The sequence below is a fragment of the Brassica rapa genome, chromosome A03, assembly GCF_000309985.2.
Source record: "Brassica rapa cultivar Chiifu-401-42 chromosome A03, CAAS_Brap_v3.01, whole genome shotgun sequence".
Classification (NCBI taxonomy): Eukaryota; Viridiplantae; Streptophyta; class Magnoliopsida; order Brassicales; family Brassicaceae; genus Brassica; species Brassica rapa.
The window spans coordinates 7,827,205-7,847,333 of NC_024797.2; the positions used below are offsets into that span (position 1 = coordinate 7,827,205).

General features: G+C 32.8%; 4 protein-coding genes across 5 annotated transcripts; all 4 read right to left on the reverse strand.

Annotated features, from left to right (window-relative positions):
* Positions 1-258: 258 nt before the first annotated feature.
* LOC103857394 (ras-related protein RABA5d) lies at positions 259-1,738 on the reverse strand. The gene is made up of 2 exons (XM_009134562.3): positions 1,173-1,738; positions 259-752 (listed from the first exon to the last, which is right to left on the reverse strand). Exons 1-2 carry the CDS (start codon positions 1,504-1,506, stop codon positions 430-432), a joined length of 657 nt encoding a protein of 218 aa, XP_009132810.1. The 5' UTR covers positions 1,507-1,738; the 3' UTR covers positions 259-429.
* Positions 1,739-1,951: 213 nt separating this feature from the next.
* LOC103857685 (phospholipase A1-Ialpha2, chloroplastic) lies at positions 1,952-9,873 on the reverse strand. Its single transcript, XM_033288441.1, has one exon. The coding sequence runs from the start codon at positions 5,810-5,812 to the stop codon at positions 4,388-4,390; it is 1,425 nt and encodes a 474-aa protein (XP_033144332.1). The 5' UTR covers positions 5,813-9,873; the 3' UTR covers positions 1,952-4,387.
* Positions 9,874-11,884: 2,011 nt separating this feature from the next.
* LOC103857395 lies at positions 11,885-13,820 on the reverse strand. Its single transcript, XM_009134563.3, has 3 exons — positions 13,684-13,820; positions 13,494-13,596; positions 11,885-12,400 (listed from the first exon to the last, which is right to left on the reverse strand). The coding sequence occupies exons 2-3, from the start codon at positions 13,588-13,590 to the stop codon at positions 12,180-12,182; spliced, it is 318 nt and encodes a 105-aa protein (XP_009132811.2). The 5' UTR covers positions 13,591-13,596; positions 13,684-13,820; the 3' UTR covers positions 11,885-12,179.
* A 679-nt stretch (positions 13,821-14,499) lies between these two features.
* Positions 14,500-18,153, reverse strand: LOC103857396 (transcription factor bHLH153-like). 2 transcript variants are annotated; one of them, XM_009134565.3, is made up of 6 exons: positions 16,349-18,153; positions 15,358-15,461; positions 15,197-15,262; positions 15,074-15,139; positions 14,956-15,000; positions 14,500-14,878 (listed from the first exon to the last, which is right to left on the reverse strand). In XM_009134565.3, the coding sequence occupies exons 2-6, from the start codon at positions 15,442-15,444 to the stop codon at positions 14,741-14,743; spliced, it is 402 nt and encodes a 133-aa protein (XP_009132813.1). In that variant the 5' UTR covers positions 15,445-15,461; positions 16,349-18,153; the 3' UTR covers positions 14,500-14,740. The 2 variants fall into 2 exon arrangements, with proteins under 2 accessions (XP_009132813.1, XP_009132812.1); XM_009134564.3 differs by having other exon boundaries at positions 15,358-15,465; positions 16,349-18,138.
* Between the last annotated feature and the right edge of the window lie 1,976 nt (positions 18,154-20,129).

Genomic DNA, 20,129 nt, shown 5'->3' on the forward strand with positions numbered 1-20,129 from the left:
ATTCTAAATCTCTTAAATAACAATGAGATTTAGCCAAAAAACGCGAAGTCCGTGAAGCTCATCTTGCTAAGGCTCTATATTTCATCAGGGTTAGTGACAGGTACGTGATTTTAGCATGTTACAGTTTCTGTAGTGTGGTCTGTGGAGTTTTTAACTTGATGTTCAAGCAATATTTTCATTCTCTAGCTAGGACAACTTACCGCAGTAAATCAAGACCAAGGTTAATTGCTTTATTGAGATGTCAAAATACTAATCTGCTTGAAATGTCAAAAACATCTTCTTCCTCATCAGTTGATTTTAAAAAAATTACATATTTGAATCTGTATGATCTTTGCTTTTATTTTTCTATGGGAGAAACAAACAAAAGAAAATCTTGTGAAACTTTGTGAAGTAACAAATGAAGCAAATAATTCAGAAACCAGAATGAGATCAAGAGGAAGAACAGCAAGAGAAACCGAACCCTTGTGTTCCCTTATTATCGTCCTTAACGAGACTCACTCGACTGTTCCACTTCAGTTCGGTTTTATGCGTATCGGAGTTGAGTTGTTTCCTGCTAACGTTGGCGTAGATGTCACGGATTACCATTTCAAACGCTGTTTTAACGTTTGTTGAATCGAGAGCCGATGTTTCCATGAAGAATAGTCCTTGTGTTTCCGCTAGGGCTTTGCCTTCTTCCACGCTCACCGCTCTCATGTTATCTAGGTCGCACTTGTTCCCCACCAGCATCCTCGCCACCGTTGTATCTGAATGTGCTGCCACAAATAGAAAAAAAAATAAATCAATTTTTTTTCCAAACCAACATTCATATGGATCTTTACACTGTTTACACAAATTCAGGGTAAATGTAATAGCATTAGAGAGTTTATGGTTACCTACTAAGAAAATAAAAATTGTCATAATGTTACCTACTCTTAATAAAAGTGAAAAAAAGAATGAACACAAGTACACAACCTAATGTTTTATCATGTAAGAGTTAGTTAGGAGTTTGTTTGTCTACTTGTACACTTTACTTCACCAAACGGTCCAACCCATCTATCTAATAGTCCTTCGTGCAGTGGTAAGAATCTAAACCAAACAGCTAATCCACCAAATAAAATTTTAACATTTTGTAATTACAGTCAAACTATAGGACCTAACTGCAATATTCAACGTCAACTGCATTTTCAACTTACTCTTGAGCTCATCTAGCCAACGTGCGACGCTCTCGAAGGTGGAGCGACGGCTGATGTCGTAGACGACGAGCGCACCGACGGCGCCGCGGTAGTACGCGGAGGTGACGGCACGGAAGCGTTCTTGACCAGCAGTGTCCCAAATCTGAGCTTTGACATCTTTGCCTTCGATCTCCATGCTCTGCGTCTGGAACTCGACGCCGATCGTGGCTTTTGAATGGGCGTTGAACTCGTTACGGGCGTAGCGAGAGAGTAGGTTCGATTTCCCGACGGCTGAGTCGCCGATTATCACGATCTTGAAGAGATACTCATCTCCTCCTTCCTCATCCGACGACATCTTTGTTTGCTCTTCTTCTTCTTCTTGTTTGTTTCTAGAGAGAGAAAGATGCGACTGGTGTTTTTTTTTGAGAGAGAGAGGCGCGGAGCTGGCAAGTGGCAAGGAAATGCACAAGACAGGACATACTGCGCATGAAGTGATTCATTTATGATTTATCAGTTTTGAATTTTTTTTCTTTTCTAATAGTATTTTTAAGTTTTTTGAATTATGATCCGTGAAATTCGGTGAAATTAAATTATTATGAGAGGGAATGAGCCAACATATATATATGGGGGTGATTGGTTGGGTTGTAACTATAGAAAATTTACTTTATCATTTTGTCTGTAGGATTTTTGATTTAGCTTTAAGTGATGTAGATTTAAAATTTCCTACAGCTAAAAAAATGAGGCTTTAGAAAATAAGACTTTTACAACAATTTTTTATGTGTTTTTGCTGTAGCTTTAATTTTTTGGTTGTAGCTTTAAAAACTAAGATAAAGCATGATTGGTAGTATTTAAGGTTGTAGATGAAAATTAAAACTAAAACCACTTCCTACAACCCAACCAATCACCCCCCCTATGTTCTGTTTATCAAAAGGCCCATAATCAGTAATATGGGGGGCATTTTTCTTTAAAAAAAAAACTGAAACCCAACCAAAACATTTTAAAAAAAAACATACCCAAAAAAGTTAAAATCAAATGGAAATCCAAATACCTAAAATAAATTCATAGTTAGTTTTAAAATAAATATTTATCTAAAAGAAAAAATTATAGACTAAAACTTCATATTCTTAGATATATGTTATGTATTTGATAAAAAAAAATATAATTATGTACATACCAATTAAATTACTTTGAAAAACTGAACTACCTAAATATCTTGCTTGAATTATATAAAACTAAACTAAACTCGAACGACACCTAATTTTTTTAGATATTAGGTGGTTCTGTTACCTCAATCGAACCAACCAAATTTCATCGAGATATATATATATAAACCAGAAAATTTGAAAAAGAAATAATCAAATCAGACGGTATAATAATTTTAAAACAATTCAGTTTTTCAGAACGAAACTAATATTAGATGTTGTGATTTTATGTTGTGGTTTCGGGCCGGGGTAAATAAGTGCTTAGGTCCGAACCTCTTGCTAATTAAAAAAAAAGCAGCTCACGATGCCGGTTGGTCTAAATTCATCAGCCGCACTGTTTTGATAGTATAAAGTATAAACTCATCGTTTGCTTTAGGGAACATTTATTCACTTTTTGATCAAACTCTAAACTATAGGATATATGAACTTGCGGACATACGTTTCATTCCACTTTCCTATGATCAATATATGTTCCCATTTCTGAACTTTAACATTAAAAATGGAGAAGTTCATGATGAACTTATACGACGTAGTCTCATAGGGAAACCCCATGTTTTCTCCATCATGGTGTGTTTGATAAATTTGTACCCTGCAGTGAACGTATATATAAGACTTTCTATATAAGTTATAATATAACCATGCAGTAACTCGGTGAAGACATAACATTTTTTTTTCTTAACCATTAAATATAAACATTATTATGTACTTTTCTCAAACCATTCAGTAAATATTGTAATGATTCCCTTAGATTCTTTTTTCTAAACCATTAAAATACAACAAATTTGTACCATGCAGTACATTGTATAACTCTTCCACTTTGACGATGACTTCTCTCGGAAACTATCCCGCAAGTGTTTCTTTGTTTTTCAATCAAAAAGGTTTCTTTGTTCTATATATAACAAGTATGTACGGGGGGTGTACCGCGAATATTTCTACGCATCTTTTTTTACTTTTAGAAAATTATCTACGAATCATATAAACACGACATGTAAAAAGAATAATTAGCCTATATGTTCTCACTCTCATATATAAAATTGAAGCAGAGTACCCCCTAATGCTGGTCAAAGTTTCTTATCAGGAAAAAATACATTGGTCTAAGTTTCAACTAGATAGAATGTTTAGTTAGTCAATTCTTATTTGCATGAAACATTTATAATTTAGTAAAAAGGACGATAAAGTGAAATAAACGACATAAACATATATATTATTGCTCACAAACTAAAACAATATTAAGATTGTTTTACAATAAAATTCCAACTAGGGAGAATATATTAGTCAATCCTTGTTTTTAATGTCCCTTTGTTGGTCAATGTGCATGCAACATAAAAGTAAAAAGGATATACCTACGTTTTTTCTTTTTTGCTAAAAAGGATACCTACGTTGCAGTTTCCAATAACTAAAAATGTAATATCTAAAATATTTCCTAGTTTTAAATATAAACCTTTCAAACTAGTAAATATAAACTAAAATAGTAAACAAGTTAATTAAAAGATTCTAGCTCTAAATTGTTTTGGTCGTAAATTTATATATATATATATATATAGTGAAACGCATATGTCAAACATTGTTGTCTTTATTTCGTTCGCAACTTTGAAAAGATGACTGATACTAAGTCAATTTATAATGGTTTCAAGGTATACACTATAATTTAACCATATACATATAAATAAATGCAGACACAAAAATATACAATCTCCACTTTCTTGTGATCTAAGGAAATTGTTGTGATCAGAGCGGCCCCATCAAGCAAATGAAGCAATTGCTTGCGACCGTTTATTTTATCAATACTTCCGGCCACATAATCTATATATCCTTTTTAGTTTAGTGCAACGCGCACTCATCTCACCTTCTTCAGATCACAGGTTCGTCCATAAGTTGGTACAGTTCCAGCCACATTTTTGTTTTTTGCTTCTGGTCTTAAATATTCTAAGAACGGCTCTAGTTGTGATTATCCGCAATTTATACACTGTGTGTAAACTTAGAAGTACTTGCTTCCATCTAAAAACCCTAAACCTAGCCTGAATCACTCTAGGGCTAGAAAATATTACAATACAACATATGATCAGAGACAGAAGAAAGAAGATCCACGACGTTGGTCCAATGCACCATTCGTTGTCCCTTCAGGAACATCATATTCTCACCCTCTCCTTTCAAAAACTCCAAGGAAAAATTGTCATTATCCTTGTCTTTATCAGAATCGGCTGATCTTGAGTTTATTCTTCTCCGGTTGAGAAGATCGATATAAGTCCCAAGATCGTGAACGCAAGAAATGTTTTGAACATCAAAGAAATCTAGTGTGAGTTGGACCCCAACATGAGCATAACATGAACAACTCCATGGAAGCTCATAAAAACCACCTAAAACTCTAAAATTCTCATTGAATAAAACGCCTGGAAGTTTAGTGATCGGATCGTTAACGTTGGTGATCCTCAAAACCTTAACTCCTAGCTCCTCACAACGTTTCTTGAACCCCAAGTTACCAACCCTAGGACCTGCGAAAGAGAAGACCGTTATCGGGACATCTCTCTCGCCCATCCTCCGGTTTAAACCTAGCTCCGCAATGTCGTAAGCAAGAAGATGAGCCAATGAGCTTCCCATGCTATGTCCAGCGAGTGTTATACTCATATCTTCTCCTTTGTACTTATTCACCAATCTCGAGATCTCGGACAGAAGCTGCTGTCTGCAGCTCTCTAGTCCGAACTTGCTCTCACTCTCATCAGATGTGTATAAACTCAAGAACCCTGATTCCACCTTCACCTCGGGACGTGCATTATGAGGATCGAACCTAGCCGGAGCCAAAGAGCTCATGAAGTTCGTGACCCATTCAGGATTAGTGACCGTTCCACGAAACGTCACCACAATGTCTCTCCTCCCTAAACGTTTTACCGATTCATCAGATGAAACGGCAACGTAACCTACCCAACGTCCGCCCCTATTGGCCTTGTTTTGGATCGGACTGATGCTGATGTTGATGTCCGGTGTGGCGTAGATGTATTTGGTGACTTGGTACTCCTCAGGCTGGTCGACTCCGGTTTCCTGAAGTAGGGTTTGTTTGCCATACTTGCAGTTCAAGTAACGTTTTGAATTAGGGTTAAGGTCGAAGGCTTTGTAACATGCTGAGACTAAGTTGCCGTAGCGAGTGATCTCTTGTTGGAGAAGATGGTTTAAAGTAGGCTCGATGAGATCTTTCCAGTTGTTACACCCTTGTATCTCTCTCCAAACCTTAGCTAACGGTGCCTGAGCACGAGATACAGGAGGAGAAGCAACAAGAGAAGTAAGAACATGTGGTGCTAATACAGCAGAAGAAGAGGAAGTGGAAGAAGAAGAAACTACGAGTCTTTTGGGGGTATTTTTGGAATTGGGAAGAGAGACAACATGAGGAAGAACAAGAGTTTGGTCTGATTTTAGAAATGAGACATGTTTCAGATTAGGGCTTTGAAACAAGGACTTCGCCGCCATTATTGGAAGAAAATGTAAAGGATAGAGAGAGAGAAGTTCGTGGAAGTGTTAAGAGATAAAAAAAAGTATGTGTAGGCGTACTTATAGTGTGCATGGAGAGAGTTCAGCATGTTTTGGCGTGTATTTGACTGAAAAACGATCAAAGGTTAAAATATTCAAATTACGATCATGTTTTGGGGACAATTAAGAATTATTTATGTGGTCGGTATTCTATATTATTGATTTTTATAATTTCTTCTTGCAGTTCTTCCCTAGTTCAGTCTTTTATACGCGTTACCATAGCATGTGTATGTGAATGCAAAATAAAATAATGAATTATCGTTAACTCCATGATACCAACCTCGTACGTATATATCTAGAGAATATACTCATTCCAAATTCAGATTAGTCCGAGTGCCCATTTGACCATAAATTAACGTAGTCAGCTGATTCTGGTTTGGATCCGAAAACCATTGAGTAAGACCCTTTTAACCTCTTTGGTTAACTATTTATAGGTGATCCGGTAGGGTCAGGTCAGTATTGAACTGGAGCCAAGGGCTTGTATCTGGTCTGTTTCTAGAACTAACTTAAATTGCTCGACTAACCCTTGGGACGAGTCAGCCCGACCAGTAAAGCCTTGGTGACCAGGTTTCAACTGGACCAGAGTCCAACTCTAACCCCACCAACGTAAAAACACAGGACAAATCAACCTGTTCAATTCTAGTCCGACATTCCAATTTTACCTTTAAAATACACTAGCGTAGTATGTTATTGATAAAAGTTGAAATGATATATCAATTTTTTTTTTTTTTTTTTTGATTAACCTGGGGGTATCCCAGGCTCATGGAGAGGCCCAGACTAATCCCCAAGGGGAAGTGCAGTCCACGGATAGACCCTCTCTCCGGGTATTCAAATGGGCCCTAAAGCATGGGCCCATATCCGTGTTGGGTGACCAGGATAATTGTGATTTAGTTTCGCGCATCAGGTGGATCGAACCTGAAACATGTTGGTGCTCAGCCCCGTCTCCTTACCACTCGACAACAATCACCCGGTCATGATATATCAATTTTAGTTCAAAGGTATCAACTTTTTATTGCAAAATTTATATCCCAATTTTATTTATTGTAATTGAGATGCACCTGGTATTCTTAAAATAAATCAACAACAAATCCATAAAGATTCTGCAAATCACATATGTTTTATCATATGTCTATTGTCTTCTCTCTCTTTTTTTTTTTAACACCGTCATATAATCATGGTTTCTTTTTGATGCAAGTCATATAATCATAGTTTTTTTTTTTACAAAAGTCATATAATCATAGTTAGGAAAATGTAACAACTAAAGCAACAAAAGTTCAATGAACTTTTTCTACGTTGTTTCCGAAAAAAAGTCAGTTATTTAGTTATGTTTTAGGTCTTGTAGTTTTTTTTTGGCTTTGCGACGAACTTTTTACTTTTCAACAGAAATATATAATCTCATTAAAAAACTAAAAATAAAATTAACGTCTATAAACGTAAAATATTTTTTGACTAAAAAAATTTGATGTGGAAAAAAATTCAATTTGTCCATTTTGTATTTTTTTCTAACAATCATATTTAGACAAACATTTTATAGAAAAAGTTCTAATTTGGATTATATATAAATAATAAATACAATAGTGTTTTGAGCGATGAATTTATCTCTTATAATTCTGTAATCCCTTACAAAAATTGTAGGAAATTTTCTGAAAATATATCAGATGCAATATTTTTTAAAAGTCGAACTCCGTGTTTCCAAAAAAAAAAAAGTCGAACTCCAATACCTATAGGTGAAGAAGAGCATGTATATTGATATATTTTATGAATACAATGAAATAAACTTTTAATTGTACACATATTTGGCGTTTTGATGGGATGGTTAGGTTGATCAAAAAGAAAAAAGAAAAAAAAAGATGGGATGGATCGGATCTCAATGGCAGAATCCAGTAGCAACACACCTCACCACCGGTAATTTGGATTGAAGACAATGTTGGATTGTTGCTGGCAGCTTATACTATTCCAACAATTCCAATGCCGAACAACAAGTTCTTCTTCCTGGGACCATATGTAGGCTTTGAAATCGAATAATAATTTGATTTTTAATAATGGCAAAAGAAAGTCCTTTGGATGATAGACAAAAGTAGATTCAATTAATTAATTGATTCCCAAAGACAATCACAAATACCAGCAAAATGGTTAGCTAATTTTAGAACTTTTTATAAGGAATTATAGTGCACTTATAGAATACTGATGTCCAAGAAAAATTCACATATACATAAAAAATATTGTACTCTTTTTACCGGAGATTACGTAACACTCCCTCCGTTTAATTAAGTTAGATGTTATAAAAAAAATTGTTTCATAAAGATAGACTTTTTGTATTTTATATAAAAACATTGTGATTTTCAAGAAAATAAATTATCTTTATTGAATTATTATGGATAAAAATTATTAAAAATAGAAAATTACAGGAAACAATACATTTATTATAGTAGTGTGTTTTCTTAATATGTGTGAAAACACTGAAAAATCTATCTTTGTAAAACGGAGAGAGTAGTATATAACTCCAACTAATAATTTTCTCTCAGCAAATGTATCTTTATAACCAATCAAACCATATATTAGTTAGCAATATGAAAATTTAAATGAGAATATCATTAAAAAATAAAAAGATCTTTAATGTGTTGATATAATGAAAAAATAACACTATGGCTTCAATCAGTAACTGTTGAATTGAATGGAAAAATGGATAAAAATGAAAAAAAAAATATTCAGTCGAAAAAATGAAAAATCTAAAAAATATATGAATTGGTGTTCATTTCATTCTTCATAGAAATTAGAGAAGAATTTTTTTCTTCATAATTTTTTTCATAAATCTATAATCTGACAAAAAAATCAACATAAATGGTATAAAACTTAAGGAATGGAAATTCACCATTATTTTTTTCTAAATTGTGGCCACCAATCGAAGTTTTGACACTCCTTATATTTTAGTCAAATAGTGTCAAAGAGCTTATATTATACAAGTTTTTGCATATTAGCATATACGCGCATATGGTAATTTGTCTTCATCATTACATTATTAAATACTGCATGGGGCTTGCCTCACCCAAGTATGTTTATATAACTACTTTCCATTTTTAGAACCTTATCTTTAATTTAATAGTTGTTGAATGAAACAAAAAAGTATGTACGTTACTATATTCTAAATACGCATGTGTATTACTCTAGAGAAACGTGAGCATACAAAAGAAAAGTCGATAGCTAAGTACATTTTGCTCTATATATATGTTTTGGAATGAATACAGCCAAAACTAAATCCAAATATAATGCTACATGTTATAATGTACCATTTGTGCATTATAGAGTCGATGTAGATACTATATTCAGTTGAACATAACTATAAAGTATCAAACACATCATATGTAATATTTTTTTTCAAAAATAAAAACACATCATGTATAATATAACAGTTAATATCTTCTTCTTTCTTAAAAACATTTAATATCTTAAACATTGCATATTTTACATCCGTGATAAGCAATTTGAACCTCTATTATGGACATGTAAATATATATATGTGTGTGTGTGTATATATAGAATGTTCTTTCATCCTTTAATATTCACTATTTTATATATTACATTTTTTTAGCAAAAAGAAAAAAACAAAAAAGGTAAGTACATCAATTTTGTTTTCCAGGGTGAAAGAAACCTATTTTGTAACAGTATGATATCAAAAGATATATATATATATATATATATATATATATATATATATATATATATTTATTTATTTTTATTTTTTTTTGTCGTCAGTATTATTTTATTAGTGACCCAGTATTATTTTTTATTAGTGAAGTCAAACGGACGGAGAGCATATAAATCTAACAAAAACTGAAGTCAAAAGAAAGCTTACAATCTTAGAAAATGGTTCATCCTGACACGGAATTAACACTTGTTTGACTTCTATTACTAGTTGTTTACGTTGAATGTTATTCCAAAAATAGATCCTAGAATTTGAGAACGTACTTTTTCAGTTATGACTTAAAATGTTGTATTTCAATTATATTAGCACTTCGGATGTGATTTACCGCTCGCACCTAGTAAAGAAAGCTTAGGCTGTTTTTGGAAGTTTATCTCAGTAACTATATCATATCTTGTGTACTACTACTTGAATCAATGGACATTTAAGCTAGTCACACTACTATATATTCAAAGTTGAGCTATCTTGTTTACACATGCCAATTATGCCTTCGTTCATTATTCACCATATAAGTTGTATGTATCTGCAGTTACCTGCAGGATCGATGCTTTCTTGGTAAAAGTATTTGATATAAAATTATCTTTTTAAAAAAATCAAGTAATATGTGATTTTTTTTTTGTCATATGTTAAATGGAGGGAGTATATTTGATAAAAGTTCAAACTAAACCAAGAGTGTTTGGTTTCAGTTTTGTTTTAATTATTTGTTTAAGAAAAGATATAGAAACATGATTGGAACATCTAAGCCTCGACTTATCTGTTGGGGCATCATTTTTTGCGACAATGGAAGAATAAATGAGAGAGGAGAAGAGTCTCAAAATTTACGTCTACGCGGAGATGAATGTATTATTTGACTTTGATACGTCCGCAATAAGTAGACTGAAAAGCTACGAATGGTTGTATTGTTCGTAATTTGACCCCTTCGTACGTGGCATGGAACACCACAGTCAATCCTACATTTTTTTTTCCTTTTATGTTTTATCACTTCCTCTATTCCAAATTGCGTTTGAATATTAGTTTTTTTTTCTCAAAAATTAAAATTAAAATTAATCACGAATACATTATTTTAGAATTAATAGTCTTCATAACTTTAACTCCATAGTAATTTAACAAATTCAATTTTTAAACATTTACAGTTTGATTATTAATTAATACCAAAAAAAAAATTAACATATGTTTTGTTTTAAAACCTGTATATTTTGAAAACAGGTCAAATAACGTGCAAATATATATATTCCAAATGTTGTTAATAAAAAATATATGGTGACAACGATATAGTACCAAATTATCTTAAACACTAATTAGAGATGTTCAATTTGGATTTTAATCCAGTTTGTCTTAGATTTTCTCAATTTTCTGGTTTATAAAATTAGCCATTGTATTAACACATCTATTTTGGCTTGATTTGGTTTAAATACCTTTAGTTTTAGTTTATCTGGTTTTAATCCAAAAATATATACTTATATATTAACTAATACTTTATGAATTTTACGTCAAATGGTAAAAACTCAGATCCACTATAACATAAAAAGTGCTATTTTGTTATTCCAGTATTTAGATGGATAGATTATTTTCTATGTTATTTATAATTATTAATAATGTAAATATAAAATTATTAAAAATTGTGATCACAAATAAGAAGAAAGTTATTTATATTTTAATATCATTAATAAATTTTTATCAAAAAATAAATTATCAGCATATAAAAGAAAACAAATTATATTTTATTTAAATTTATGACAACAACAGAATAAAACAAAAAATAGTCTTAACTTTCAATAAAATTAATAAAATTTAAATTTAAATCAAAATTATATTGATACATAGCTAAATTAAATATTATTACTTATATTATATAGTTTATATATAATTACACTATTATCTATTACTATATTTTAATTTAATATATTGGTTTTTTCGATTTATATGATTTGATAAGTCTACAGCCAAATTCTATTTATATACTGCAGTTTTTAATTTTATACAAATTATATTGTATTACTAAACTTAAACTAAATTTCCTATTTCGGTTTGGTTTTAAATCTTAAACTCAAATATAAATATAATTTTATATAACTTATCATTTACATGTATTTTAAAACATTTTTAAAAATCAAATAATGTAAAACAAGTTGTTATCCCAAAATAACACACAAAAATCACAAAAATATTTATTTAAACGTATAAAACAAATATACCCTCTTTAGGTCTTTCCTCAAGCTGTAAAGTTTATGATTTAGAATCTGTGGTTTATGATCACTTAACAAACTGGTTTGCTTTTCAATTTCGACCAGAATTGTATAGCTGAAGATATGTTTACAAGTAAACAATTGTCACCGTAAAATTCAGATTAGTATCCTTGCAATGAAGGAACAGCAACTGGAAACACAGTTTTGTCCATAAAACATTTGCTCTCGTATCCGTTCAACATGAACATTGCAGTTTCTGTTGCTTAAACCAAACCACCAAATGTCGCAACAGAGGATGAACTACCAGCCAAAAATTTCTACAAATTATAAAAATACATTTCAAGAACCTGAAAGATGCTCTCTATCTGATGCAATATCGGCGCTATTCCTTGCTTTTAAGAAAATGGGGTTTGGTAACCTCTTACTCTTGTTTCTTGAGTGCCGGGTCAGTGCTTGGGACTCCTGATGTCAGTTTCTTCACGCTATCCTTGGCCTCTGCGACAAACGAAGCGTCTGGCTTGTGTTTATCCGTAGGTTCTTTCAGGGCCAGACAGATGTAGAACACAATCACTACATTGACTGATACCACCGCAAGAAATCCACTCAGTAGTGTAAGAGAATGTGGAGACAATGTTGTTGAACCTGTCCAAGATTTAAACAGCGCAACTGTAAGAGGCGGTAATAACTCTGAGACACCTATGTTATTGTAAAACTAAAGCTGCGACAATAATAGAGACGACTTCGTGAGACAGTGAGAGAGATTGAGACATTACACCGTAAGTACATTACATGAACTAAGCGTCAAAGACTAAAATGCCTTTATTACAAGAACTAAGGTTACAACCATAGCACATAGCCTCTTGTAGCATTTCAATCTCATGTTTCCAGCTCCAACTCTTTTCAACGATACCTAAAACTTAACTTCTAATAAAATTTAGCAGTTACTAAATGATTTTTTTTTAACAGAACAGATATTGTAATCTCGTCAGATCCCAACAATCAGATATTTTCCTAAATCAGGTTTCACTAAAAGAGTGTTTTCAGGCTAAAGATACTTTTGCAAAGAAAATAATGAAGAGAACAAGAGTAGTTCCTACTTTCCTAAATTCTTCAGATAGTGGTTCTCCGGGTTAAACTCAGTTTGAAATGCTTAAAATGTTAAACCTCCTACCACAAGCCAAAAACCAATAACTCATGAATCAACAAGACTAAACTTATGATCAGGAATTATATAGATCTTTAGATCATATTTGTACGACAGACTTAAATAGCAAATGTAAAGACAATACAAAGGTGGATAAGTAATTAGCAAAACAATGCCCTCTAGTTTCTAGAAAATCATCATACTCCTCAAAAGTATACCCTTAATCAAAGCCATTTAGTCAAACAAAGATCCAGAGATAACTCACAATCAATAATGCAAACGTACCACAATCTAAATCTGAACACATAGCTACAGTTTCTAATCTAATAATGGCTTCTCACAGGATTCAGATCAAGAGCTCCAAGTTCTAAATTACTTTTCCTCAGCTCAAAAACCTCCAAGCTCCAAGCTTTAAGTAAAGCACGAAACGACACACAGAGAAATTCCCTCATACATCAATCAAAACCCGGAAAGGCGGAAACTTTTTGCTTTAAGACAACAACTGGTCCTAATCTAAGAAACCCATCAAAGGATTTGTATAAAAATCAAACCGAAGTAAGTAATTATAACTAGGTTCCAAAGTCAAAATACCAGGAAGAAAATCGTGGTTGAAAGCATATAAGATGGCAATAGGAAGCATCCACATGAACATTGATGCAACAAGGAACTTCTGCATAACTCCAGCCATATTGATCTACATCATCCAATTCACGAATCAGAGATGTGGAAAGATTACAACACCATCAATCTAGGGTTTTTAAGGGGCGAAAGAAAAGCTTACGTTGAATCTGGCGAGTTAACTCAGGTCTTGGATTCAAAGGTTTCTGATTGCAATTTTTAACAAAGTCTAGATTTTTTTTGTTGTTGTCAATACAAATCCCAACGAAGCCATTGTTAACCAGAGTGACCAATACTCTAAACCGAAATAAACCGGTTTAGTCCCACCCAAGCACAAGCTCATTTCACAGGAAGTTAGGGCTGACTGGTTCAAATGCAGCGGTTGCGGTTGTGGTTGTGGGAGTTTGTGGATGTGGACGGTTGCGGTTTCTAGCAGTTTTAAGAGATTTGTACGACTGGTACTGCGGTTAAAAATTGGTGCGTTTGCGGGTGACTTATGACTGGTTAACTACCAAATGCGGTAACAGTCAAATAATAAATTAATAATATTTACATTTAATATAATCATAAAAATATTAAAAATCATAAAATTATAATAAATATAAAATTTATATTTAGAAAGTTATAATTTTAATTTTTGAAAATTTATTGAAATTGTTTTTATTATAAAATTTTATAATATTAATTAAAATATAATAGATATATTTTAATATTTTAATAATTTCAATTTTAATTTTTTTATTAAATATTTTTTCTTTTGTATATATATTGTTTTTAAAAAAAGGAAAAAAATTTTACCTTCCTGCAACCGCCCGCAACCGCAAACGCTAGCTGAAACCAGCTTTTAAATTTATGAGATTCAGAGCGGTTTGAAGCAGTTTAGAACGATTTAAGCGATTGTTGCAAACCGCCGATAACCGCTAGCGACCGCAAAAACTGCGTTTGCGGATGGTAGCGGAAAACCAGTCGCCCTTTAGTTAAAACTTTGCGTCGAATCAATCAATTATTACGAAATTGTATTAGACCAAATTATACAAATCAAAGTAATGGGCTTTATCAAGCCCATCACGTAGTTTGGAGATTAACCATAAAAAATAACAGAAACAGCCATCACTGTCTGTGTTACATAGACATCCTCAGACTAATTAACGTTTTGGGTTATTTTTTATTAAGTCTTGACTCGTGAGGCACACCGATTTTTGGCAGCTGGTGGAGTCAAGTCATTGAAAAGCAGGAGATGTTGGAGTCTTCACAGGAGCCCATATATCAGCACCGTTGCTTTGAGCAACCCCTAACGTATACTCCATTGGGACAAGACATAACCCTCTGCTTCTCAAACTGTGATCCACCATCTCTTCCTGGTTACAAGAAACAAGCAGGATATGTTTGAGTCCACATCACAGATAGTTGAAGTTAGCGTCAAGATTCTGCTCACCTGCGTAATAGTGGGCGATGTTTGAAGATATGGAGCGCTTAGAACCTATACAAACAGTTAAGCAAAGTCAATGCTGGATTTAAAGAGACATATTTTGATTCGAAAACAAGAAGCATACCTTGACTTGTTCTTGAAGAAACTGAATGTATTGCATCGTCTCTAGAAGAACTGATGCAGTGTCGGTCTGTAAGAGAGATCATGTCAGTTGCTTGAAAAAGAAGTTTCCATCTAATAGTAGTACCTTTCCATAAGGGGAAACTAGCTGTTGAAGAGCTGAAACACGTTCTCCTACCTTGTCCTTCCTCTCCTGTTAAACCACAAAATTCCAAAGATCATTAGTAAGCGGCACCAAGAATGTTAGGAAGCTTACATGGCCACAAATGAATTCTGATTTTTGAAGACCTTGGAAGAGAAAGAGGAATCAGACTTGTGTCGTTTCATGCTGCTTTCTTCAAAAGAACAGACACAGCGCTTATTCTCCATCATCATAGTCTCTATAGTATTGCCTCCCTTGTCAAGGAACGAAACAAAAAAAGATCGGTTTAGAAAAACCGGTTTACCTTCTACCCTTTAATAGAGAAGTGTTGTGCGTAAATGCAAATCTAGGTTTGGAATGACCAAAGCATTGAAAGATTCAACCTATGGATAAGAAAAAGTTAGTAGACAAAGCAAGAACTAGATAATGGTCAGAGGTTAGCCCTTAAGATCACATCAGCTTAAAGTATTATTTTAAGTTTGGTAGGACGATCATAGATGATTACAATATGATACCATAGTTTGCTTCCATGCGGAGACGGTACATTTTGTATAAGCATATGATATTTTTAATCAATAAACTACGGAACTAATTCATATAAATGTATATATATACATTAATCAATTCAATAAATAGAACTGGTCCACCATTAAAGGTAGGTCAAGTTAGTTCCATTATAGAGACAAGATTCAAAGAAAATCAAACTTCAATACTAAGAAGCCCCACAAGAAGACGAAAACAAACAAATGCTTTGATCGGTGATCACCGGATGAATGAAAAAAAATGAACAAAATGAAAAATAAATTTTTATTTGACGAACTGAAAAAAAAAGGATAGAAAATTTATTCATTTTGTTCCTCATCAGAATTGTAGAGGAAACTTTTCTTTATAAATTTATAAATTTATGAGGAATTTAAAGAAAAATAGTGGGATCTACCTATTAATAGTTTGACCAAAAATAAATCTAATTGGTATCAATTTTGAGAAACAAAAAATTCAACATAATTTTTCTTTTTAGCATGGACACCAATCAAAGCCTATTTGATCTATATTGCTCTAAAGGTTTTAATATTAGACTTGAAGTTGGTCCATTAAAAAGAAATAAGCAAAAGAACTGAGTGATATTAAAGGACTTACATAGAGAAGAGACTCTGCATTTGCCAGAAACAGCACACTAACCAACAAGAACTTCACAAACTCCTTTTAAGCTTCTAAATGTGTTTTTATTGTCAACCTTTTGGTTTCTAACCCAAAGCATACAACACGGTGTGTTTAGATCTTGAAAAAAGGAAAGTCTAGCTGTCCAGTACTTCAATGAAAGCTCGAGCGGACGCTAAAAGCAGATGTTTGCGTTTGGATGCAAACTGCGTCGTAACTTAAAGAGTCGTGAGGTAGAGAGAGAGAGAGAGAGAGAGCTTTGTGTAGAGAAGAAAGCAAAGAAAAGACTAAAAGGGAAGGGGGGGGACTATGTTTCATGTCTTTTTCTTTATTTTGTTTTTCTGTTCGTCTTGTTCATTTAATTCTCATTAAATCCAAGATTTTCTTGAAAGACAAAAAATACTATTGCTGGGAAAATAGTATACCATACAACTTTGTTCCGGTTTAGTAATCATTACCGTTTTATTGTCGAAAAGAAAATGTAAAGAGATGCAGTGACATTAATATATACATTCAATTTTCAAAAAATCATTTAGCAAAAGAATTCTAAAATTGGGTGTAGACTGCCATATAGACGCTAAATCGATCATAGACGATTTTTCTAAAAATAAATCTAGTTAGCGTCTAACCACATCCTCTACAAAATACTTAATTACAGGCTAATATTTCCTGAACATTATATATATATATATAAAATGATGTGTTACAACGTACTCATTAATTCAAAATTTCATGATTACAAGTTTATAACATAATCATGTTAAAAGGATTACAACAGTGTTTCCCAAGTAACTCCAGGAAATGAAATGTACCATATAGTACTGTATGGAGTTTGCGAATGTATATGAAATGTAATACATTTGACAGCTAATGTACAACCAATGAAGAGAGATCATTTTACCAGTCTCAGATAGAAGTCGCTTTCATTATTTTCATTAAAAAGTAAGCTAATTATTATTGAAAGTGACATTCGATTGTATTTTATATAGTTTTGTCAAAATGATTTAGACCAATTCTGCTGCATCTGTCTCTTCTTTTTCAACTTTATGCTTTTCTTGTTTTTGTTATTTTTCTTTCTTTGACATTTTCTACGAGAGAGGATAGAATGACATTCAAAATGACATTTTCTCTTCTATACTTCGTACATATGAGAAGAATCTCTTGTCTTTTGTGTTATCCTCAGTAATTCAACCTAATTAGAAACTTAACTTTCAAGAATAATTAAGCTCTTCTAACAACAAAACCCACAGTAAAAACAAAAAGAGAGGTCAGCTTAACATTAATGTCAACAATAGGTTATATCTTTTAGTAGAATCTCTTCTCTCTCTATATATATACACGTATGACCTAACAACACAATATCTTGAATGCAAAATAATGAAATGGTTACAAGACTTTGGCCGGACCCACGCGGTTTCTGCGTTTGTTTCTTTGTCACTATTTTTTTCTTTTGTCTGCTCGGCGACCGAATTTTTATTTTATGTAATCTTCTTTATATTTTAGCGAAAAACAAATCTTACGTATATATGCACCTTTGTCCAAAAATTTTTTTACTACATGTTACACAATTTAGTACCATATATATAGTAAAAAGGTTTATAGACCAGATGTGTTTGCTGAAATCGTGCCGCTCCACTCGTAAGTTTTGTAATCGCACCGTTTTGAACCATTGGTTAGCAACAATGCGGTATCTTACAAGATGTGTTGATGTTTTAAGTTTAACTTACATTCGCATATCACTATCCTCAGTGCCGTGCGAAGAGTTTTAAGGGCTTAAGGCAAGTTTTAAAAATAAATTTATTTACAACTGTAATGAAAATAATTTTCTAATATGATATATTATTTTCACCAAATACACAAGTCTAATACTGTAAAAGAATAATTTTATAACGTAAATATGTTATATTATGTCATATAAAAAAATACATAAATTCAAAAAATGAATTAATTTATTTTCGTAGAAATATTTTTTTAAATAAGTCTAAACCACTATACTAGAAATTATTTTAAATTTTGAAACCCTAAAAACAGTCATATTAATCAGGGGCCTGAGGCGAATGCCTTTTTTAATACACTGTAGGCACGCCTCTGACTATCCTCCAAATTGAATGCTTCATTAAGTTGGTTTTTTTCATTTTCCACTGATTAAAGAATCAGAGACCAAAGAGCACCACGTTCACGTTCGAGTTCCTCTTCTAGTTGCAGGCTGAACAAAGTGATCAAACCTTGAAAACACACGCAAACAAAAGATATCAACTATAAACTCTCAAGCCTCAAATCGCACTTCTCGTGTAAACAGTAGATTCACCGGTTAGTTTCAAATCAGATGAGTGAAAATATGCGGAGATTTAACAAGGATTATTACTGATTACTGAATCACAATTTGTTTTACCTTTTTCATTCTTGATAACTACCATATCTTTCACGGACTGTGACCTCAGATGCGGGGTGTATGTGAGTCAGCCCAAACCCATAAGAAAACATGCAAGAAACCCTAAACATATGGGTGAACGGGCTTGTCTATGATAATGTCATGGGCTTGTCTTGTATGGTCTAATACAGAGCAGGTTAATCCCCTGCAAGAATGAACATAATTTAAATGCACATATTACTAATTTAACCCAAAACCCTAGTCTCACAGGCGGAGTCGACGACCCGTCCATCTACTTTTCTTGTGGGGTAAGTCATAAAAATGTAATATTATTTGGTCTTTGTGTTTACCGTACATCTGCTGAGTTTACATCAATAATCAGAATATCAGGACATCCTCCTTGTGTATTATAAACTGTGGAGTTGCCATTGGAACAAGTCGACTGTGTTTTCTCGGAACAAGACTAAGAGTTTGTTATATCTCTAATGTATTTGATCCCATCAGCAATATGCACCTATTATAAGAAATGTGAAAACGCTGGGTAACGCAACGGTATATATTAACATGACAAAGATTAGTACCTTTGTTTTAAAGTAAACGAATTCACCTTCAAGCGATCATCTTGTGTGAAACTAAAGTAGTCCAGATGAAGTAGTCCAGGTCCTTACCAACGTCAAGCTTTACCGGGTCAAACTCTACCGCCTGTTCAATGAGGTTCCATTACATACTTGGCAACTGAAATACTCTCACTAGATTACTCCTTTCAAATGTCATTACCTCGATATCGAAAAATGGTAGCATCCGTGGAGGAACATGGGAAGTACTCCTGCTCCAAGACCAATTATAACAATCAGGACTGATAACAATATTAAGGTGTTCGTTCGTACATATATCTTAGATGCATCCAAATGCTCGATTTAGATGTTTTATCCACATTCTCATATGAATGTTGTTCATTTGTAGTTTTTTTGTTGTGAGCATCCATATGCATTTGTTAATAAAATGATTAAAATAAACATATATTTAGTTTAACTCTATTTGGCTCCGATTTTAACATTTATAACTAGAGATTTATAACATATATTTAGTTTAACTCTATTTGGCACCCGTGAGATTTTGATTTTAACATTTCTGAACATATAAATTATTTAGATATATATATATATTTTTAGGTTTCTACACATCATAACCAAACCTACCCAAATCCGAAAGGATCCAACTCGAAACCTACACAAATTTTTTAAAATACCTGAATGGAGCCTAATTTCAATATCCAAAAAACTGATACATGAAAGAAACAACCCATTCGGATATATCCGAACGGATACCCGAATACCCATGCTTAACTAACTAGGTAAACAAATAAAAAATTCTTTGTAAACCGTTTTG